Source organism: Belonocnema kinseyi, chromosome 7 (genome assembly GCF_010883055.1).
Source record: "Belonocnema kinseyi isolate 2016_QV_RU_SX_M_011 chromosome 7, B_treatae_v1, whole genome shotgun sequence".
NCBI lineage: Eukaryota > Metazoa > Arthropoda > Insecta > Hymenoptera > Cynipidae > Belonocnema > Belonocnema kinseyi.
In genome coordinates, this window is record NC_046663.1 from 119,268,067 (window position 1) to 119,275,541 (window position 7,475).

At 29.6% G+C, this 7,475-nt stretch overlaps 1 protein-coding gene across 1 annotated transcript in view; it reads right to left on the minus strand.

The window, feature by feature from the left end:
* LOC117177058 (protein brambleberry-like) overlaps positions 1–5,943 on the minus strand; it is a 34,413-nt gene extending 28,470 nt beyond the window's left edge. The window contains exons 1-3 of the mRNA XM_033367530.1: positions 5,753–5,943; positions 2,934–3,336; positions 1,518–1,703 (exon numbers count right to left, since the gene is read on the minus strand). Coding sequence (XP_033223421.1) covers positions 1,518–1,703; positions 2,934–3,308 — 561 coding nt within the window. The 5' untranslated portion in view covers positions 3,309–3,336; positions 5,753–5,943. The remainder of the gene's footprint in view (positions 1–1,517; positions 1,704–2,933; positions 3,337–5,752) is intronic.
* Between the last annotated feature and the right edge of the window lie 1,532 nt (positions 5,944–7,475).

The window sequence follows — 7,475 nt, forward strand, 5'->3', positions numbered from 1 at the left end:
TTTCTTGCTACTTTTTAATTTAATTTGAAAATTAAATTTTGAATTACTTATAAATAAAACCATTTTTAGGGAATTTACATTGCGAGTATACAAAATTACAATAGCATTGAATATTTTATTTAACAATATTAAAGTAACGAAAACTAAACATTCATTATTTTATTTCATAATTCTCAAATTTATCGAGAAGTTTCGAATAGACATAAGGATCCCGAGTTTAAGGGTTACCAGCGGAAAAAAAATAAGGTACAGGGTTTTGACAGTTCTGGGTCAAAACTGAGTAGATCCGACCTATTGGCCTGGAATTGCTAGCAGATACAGGATCTACCTTTGGAGACCACTGACCTAAGCACTAGTAAACTATTATTTAGTCGGGCCTGCCCCCCTGGCCAGGCCTCAACTATTTATGAGATTTTATATATTTTGGACTTGGATTGTGTCTAATTATTATAATAAAATTATCTCATATTGTTTTATCTGTCAAAATATCAAATTTTTATACTGTAAGTATTGTCACTAGAGTTGAAAACTTTATATTTCTATCAGCGAATCTTCCATTCCTTCATGCTAAAAACTATTTTCTGTATAATTTTTATTTTAAAACATAGATTTTCAAGATTTTAGTAAGTAACACTACCTCTATAATAAATCAGATTTATTTAATGCAAAGTAGAACTACGATTGTTAAATTATAGCTATGACATAAGAAAAATCACTTTTGTCCCACCGGTTGGTGCTGCCCCCCCCCCCCTTACCCTATACTTTTGGGACTTTTATACTACAACTTTTCAATATTTTCAGAAGAAGTCGTTTCAAAATAGAGTTTTTAACTTCTGTCTTATTTGTTTAATCTACAAATTGACGGTAAACTTAAGGTCCCACTATTATAAAAATATTACATGAAAAGGTTCATTTAACCCTAGTGTGCACACACAAAAACCAAAACCTATTCATCTTACTAATTAATAATTAGTTAAATCATTGTTGATTATATTGTTGCTCAACACATTTCACGAACATGAATCAAATAACTTGATAAGAAATTAATAATCGATTCAAAGTTGAATTGTTGTATGATGGATAACGGGGTATCTTGTGTGAGTTCGGGACTAATGTATACTTTGAAGACGGTTTTTTTATAAATCCTAAATAAATTCTAAATACACCATAAGCTTATAATTATGCTAAATAATGACGATTCGGAGACCCCAAGCGAAATTATAATCTTTACTCCATTTACATGCAAAAATATACCATGGTAGATACCTGGGTATCTAGGTGTGCACACAAGGGTTAAGAACTACTTATTTGATCATTTTCTACAAAAAAGGCCATTCTATTTTTTCATTTTCATTCCCATTTACTTTAATCAAAAATGTTTCTTTAGCTTTTAATTATTTAAAGCTTTTGCCACTGGTCCCTTTTAATTCGAATCTTCGGATTTTCGAATATTCATACATATTATGTAAATTTATAACTACGCCCCTAAAAATTATTCAAAAGAATATTTCATTTACCTTTAAAGAGTCCAATGCTTTGATCTGGGAATGAGCAGTCTGGACGAGTTTATTGACAGTAATTTCGGTAAGAGCACGAAACTGGACGTTTCGGGCTGCGTAGCAAACTGATCGCGCTCTATTGCTAATAAGATGGTAAGCGTTCCACATATCAGCGTCCATCTCGGTGGTACATTGCTTCAAAGACTGTAAAACGAATTAGATTATTTTCAATTTAAATCATTTAATCCTTAAAAAACTAAAGAATATTTCCTATCCTCTAGTAATGCAAAATCCAAATACATCATATTACATTATTCATTTAAATACAATTGCTTTAACCCTCACTACTGCCTCTGCATGTTACAAAAGACTGGCTACAGCTAGAGGAACGCAAGGGATAATAAAAAAGGGAGAAGGGGGAAGTTTGCAAGTTTAAACTTGTCCCCTTTGGGTTCTCTATATTCTCTGTCGCACTCCCTTGAAGTTTAGTGAACGTTTTTTGTAGCACTCTTGGACTACGTTTAAATATTTAAATACTTCTCCTGTAATTTCAGTTTAGGTAAGTTACATTAAAATATTACGTATTAATCAAGATATAATGTAATTATTTTATAATTATATAATTACGCCTGTATATAAATAAAAAATACAAAAAGCCGAACTTTAGAGCAGAGTGAAACTACGTTGCGTAAAATTGAATTTTCTATTTTAATTAAAAAAGTACTTTTAAGATATTTTAGTTATAATGCAGAGCAAACAAAGTGTTAATGAAGAACGTTATTCGGTCCTAAGAAAATTAAAGGAAAGGTTGTATTTTTCTGGTTAAGGCCCGCATCACTGTCAGTGCTTCAAATGGAGATTAAAAATATAATTCTTAACATAGAAAAATGTAAATAAAAGAATTTTCCCAATATTTTACAGATAAATACAAGAACAAAGTGTGGTTAAAAAAGGAAATTACTTCTAAAAATGTAAGCGAACAAAATTAGCTTTTGCCCCTAGAAAATAAAATTGGTTAGTGAACTTAATAAAATAAAGTGAATTTAAGCAAATATTTCCGAACAGATTATTCAGAATGTCCAAACACGTCAATTTTTTTGTGAAAACATGTGGTTCTTATAAAAATATCATTTGCAGAAAATAGGTTAAAAACGATTTTAACCTATTCATCATTAATTTTATTTTTGGGGTTTGACTACAAGATATTCTTAAGAAAAAATGAATATTGTCAACACGTTCTTCGTCCATACTTCTTGAAGTTTTTTCTGGTCTAGATGTGCTTTCCATAAAATATAAAAAATGAAGGGTTAAGAATTAATATTTAACTGGGGATAAGGGCCCCTTCTGAGATCCCTACCTTCCTTATGGAATATCATTTTCAGTTTAAAATAAAGAATATATAGCGATAAAATTATATAATTTTCAAATGCTCACCATTTCCTCAGTACATGGATATATTTTCCTGCCTTCAACCGATGACTGACAATTAAGTAAATTTACGCTCAACTTAGCAAGATCTTCTTCTGAAATGTCGCCGCAAGATGTCCTAATTGTCATCACAACTTTGTGCTGACAAGTTTCTAAAGGTGAGGAGACTTTCAACTCTGTGAACTTAGCTGCTTCCTGAAGAAATTTTTCATCATCTGTCATAGACTCGTAGGGAATTGAAATTAAGGGTACACCATCAGCAACTAAAACAGTTGATTCTTTTGTTGATGGCTTGTCCCAAATCCAACCTAAGATTGTTGCAGCTTCCACTTGACATTTCACAAGCGCGATTAATATCACGAAAAGTAATGTGAAATGCATTTTGCATTTGAAGGTTGCTTCAAAGTTTCTGAAACGAAACAAAGTATTTTTTGTGTAAAAGGATATAAAAGTGTTAAAATGTTATACTTTTAATTCCTTTTATGAGCAATACACAGTTTCTTCGGTAAAATCACTTAAACTAAAGTAAGATATTAAAACGAAATAGTTTTAATAAAAGCACTATCTATGGTTACGGAATTTTCCATAACGCTAGCCCTGAACGAGCTGGAAAAAATGTTGAGTTATAGGAAATTCCGTATAACCATAGACAGTGCATTTAAGGCAAGTAAAATTGATTTATAGTTTTCCTTCAAAGTAAGAAAAGACTATCAGACACCAAAAAAGTAACAATTCAAAAAAATGGACTTATTTTTTATTTGGATACGATTTTCTGGAAAAGACTTTCTTTGATATTGATTGTTACAAATAAAAAAATTTTCATTTGTAATATTTAAGGACATGTGACACTTAGAAACTTGTCGATTTTACCAGTCTTAGGTTCCCCCGGCTTTTTTTCTAGAATAATAAATATTTTGTCTTAAAAGTTTGGGAAATGATAGCAAACATGCTACGGACGTCCCCACACACTTTTTTTGTAGGTTAATTCAAAAAAGTTTTAATTTAGCAAAATTTGATTAATTTTCATAGCGCTTAGGAAATAGTATCGATTTTTTCAGTGTTAGATTCCCCGGCTTTATTCCTAGGATAAGAAATATTTTGCCTTCAAAATCTGGGAAATGATAGCGAACACGCAAACGGATGTCCCCGCACATTTTTTTGTGCTTTTTTATCAAAAAATTTTTGATAATGCTAACAACGTGATAGTGTGTTTGTATGTGGTTATGTGTGTTACAATTCACCCAAGCGTTTCTTTCAAACTACACAATATTTTTGGCCGAAAACTTTGGACTTACCAATAAACATAGTAACTAATCTCCCGGAACTAAGCTTGTTTGTAGCCAATCAAAAAAGTTTATTTCATAAATAATTTTCAGATTATCGGAAAGGCAGAGATGAAAAACGATGTAACCTCAAAATAATAAATATGCATACAATTTTTATTTAACACAATATATTTTTTGTTGAGAAATAATAACAAAAAAAATATATTGTACTAGATAAAAACTGAATGCATATGCATTATTTTGAGGTTACGTCGTTTTTCATAACTGCCTTTCTGATTATCTGGAAATTATTTATGAAATAAACTTTTTTGATTGACTACAAACAAGGTTAGTTTCGGGAGATTAGTTACTCTGTTTATTTGTAAGTAAAAAGTTTTCGGCCAAAAATATTGTGGTGTTTGGAAGTAACGCTCGGATGAATTGTAACACGCATAACCTCGAAATACACATGCACGTTGTTAGCAATATCAAAAAAATTTTGATAAAAAAACACAAAAAAACAGTGTGCGTGTGCGGGGACGTCCGTTAGCATGTTCTCTATCATATCCCAGATTTTGAAGGCAGAATATTTCTTATCCTAGGAAAAACGCCGGCGGAATATAACACTGAAAAAAACGATACTATTTCCTAAGCGGTATGCAAATTAATCAGATTTTGCTAAATTAAAACTTTTTTGAATTAACCCACAAAAAAAGTGTGTGCGTACGTCCGTTATTATGTTCGCTGTCATTTCCCAAATTTTGAAGACAAAATATTTATTATTTTAGAAAAAAAGCCAGGGGAACCTAAAACTGGTAAATATTAAATCATGAACGATTTCAACGTGACATTATTTATCGTTGTCAAACTAAAATTATACGATTGTATACATATAATTAAAAAAATAATATTTGCTCATGTTGCAATTTAAAACTGAAAAAAATGTTAAGGGTTTTAATTTTAAAAATGTCAAAATAGAAACCATCAAAAATGTTCCATGCATAAAAATTAAAAAATGGTCTATTTTACGTAGCAAAAATAAGTCTATATTTTAAAAACATAATTTTAAATTCAGTTTGAAGAAATTAGCTCAAATACTTAAATTTCAAATAGAGAAATTAACTACATAAAACTATATATAAACTATAACGCATACCCTCTCATAATTCTGAAAAAATTTGCTATATGTTTGTTTTTGGATCCACCAGCAATGTTTCGTGAATAAATAACTCATAATTAATTGATCAAATTCCTCCAAAACCAAAAGTGTAATATTTTCTAAGAAATAATTTCAAGAAACAATCTAATCAAATTTGCAAAAAAAACTCTTGCTGACAACCGAAAAAATCATTTATAGATAGGTTTTATGTTAACTATTCACGCACATTCACGTTTTCTGAATTTAAAAAATCAACCGGTGCTCCAAAGGCAAGAAACAGACATATCAGGGAACAAATTTACCCAAAAACTGGAGAAAATAAAGGACATTTATGACACATTTGCGAAAGATATATTTGAATATGAGCAAAAATAGACTTGTATAAACTTATTGAAACTTACTGTCGTTATGTGTAAGAATTCATCGGAGATAATAAGTATTCAAGTCTCAACACGTTTAACGAAATGCGATAACGATCGAAAGTGTTTATTTTTCAGTTCACTACCACCAGAGATGGGTTGTGACATGTGACTCGAGGTTTTCTACGTATAATACATAAGCGACGTAATAGACGTAGAAAATTGTAGAAAACTAAGTATAATCAGATATAATAAACGTAGATGCGGTACGGGGCGTCGGACTGGGGAATTATATTTATAGGACATCACATTTTCTGCCCTATCGAGGTGCTGCCCTCATCGTACTACGAAGTCGAATTCTTGTTTTCTCATTCTTCGTAAAATATGACGGTAAAGCAGTAGAAAAATATTTTGAAGTTAGAAAAGTTTGACATGTATGTATAGCTGAATTTTTTCAGATCTGAAGCTTGATCTAGGTTTTCGGTACAGTCTTTTTTTAATTATAGAAAAAATGTTCTCGAAAAATCATATTTTTAATTTAAAAAAAAGTATTTTAGAAAGGCATTTCAAGATAAACAAGTGCTGAAACCATTTTTCTTTGACAATTTTTTTTTTAATTGAAATAATCAAATATTTATACTAAAGAAACAACTTTTTCAATGTTTGAAGTATTTAAACATTATTGTTTAAATTTAAAATAACAATTAACACAAAATATATTTCTGGATAAGATATTTTTGTTGAAAATGTATATAGTATTTTTTAAATCACAAAAGTTCTTCTGAAAAATCGAAATGTTAATTTAAAAACACGTGTTTTTATATATTAGTTTGTCGGTAAAATTTTTTGCATAATTTTAATTTTAAATTCAAACAATAATTTTTAACACTTTAAATATTAAAACAAAAATTTATGTGATAACAATATTTTATTATCGTAGTTTTAATAAATAATTAATATTGATTAAGAAACAATTTTATTTGGGGAGTCTTATTATTTGGGAATTTTCAAATTCGTTAATATTATAAACTGTTCAGGAATTTTATTAGTTTTGGAATTGTATTTTTTGGGACAGAGAGTTTTACCGAGTCGGGAATTTTATTTTTCGGGATATTTCAGCCGTCCCCATAGAATTACAGAAAATTTGCACTAATTATAATTTCGGCGCTCGATCTTGATGACTTTTTCCTACCGTATTATTAAAAAGAAATGTGTATGGAAATTTTTGACATCACAAAGTTAAAGAGAATCACAATAAAAAATTTAAAAATTCGCTGTACATCCAATTTTTATTCTTGGGTCTTGGCAATTTTTTTCTAATCCATTTCAGTGACTGGTAAACGGGGGTGATTTTCTCTTAGAAAATAAGTGATTAAAATTTGAAAATGGGTAGGCTTTTTTGACATCTAGGTATGTAAAAAAGGTAAACTGCAGAAAATTTAAAATCTAATTTAAGAACTATTTATACTCTTTTAAGATACCAATACAATTTACATAACACTAATTGTAAAATTTGCAAATTTTTAGGCGTTCAGTTTAGGAACTTGAATTTTAACGTTAAAATTGCTTCATTTTCAGAATACAGCCTTATTGTTTGAATTTTCAGAATTTTTCGAAATTTTTCAAAATGGTTAAAACGCAAAAAAGTTTGAATTTAAAATTAAAAAATGCGAAAATACACCATTTTCCGTGTTCATTTGCAATCCAGCGAGTCACTTTCTTTCGCTTCTTTTGAAAGTCGATCCTTTGCTTTCAGTTTTCTTTT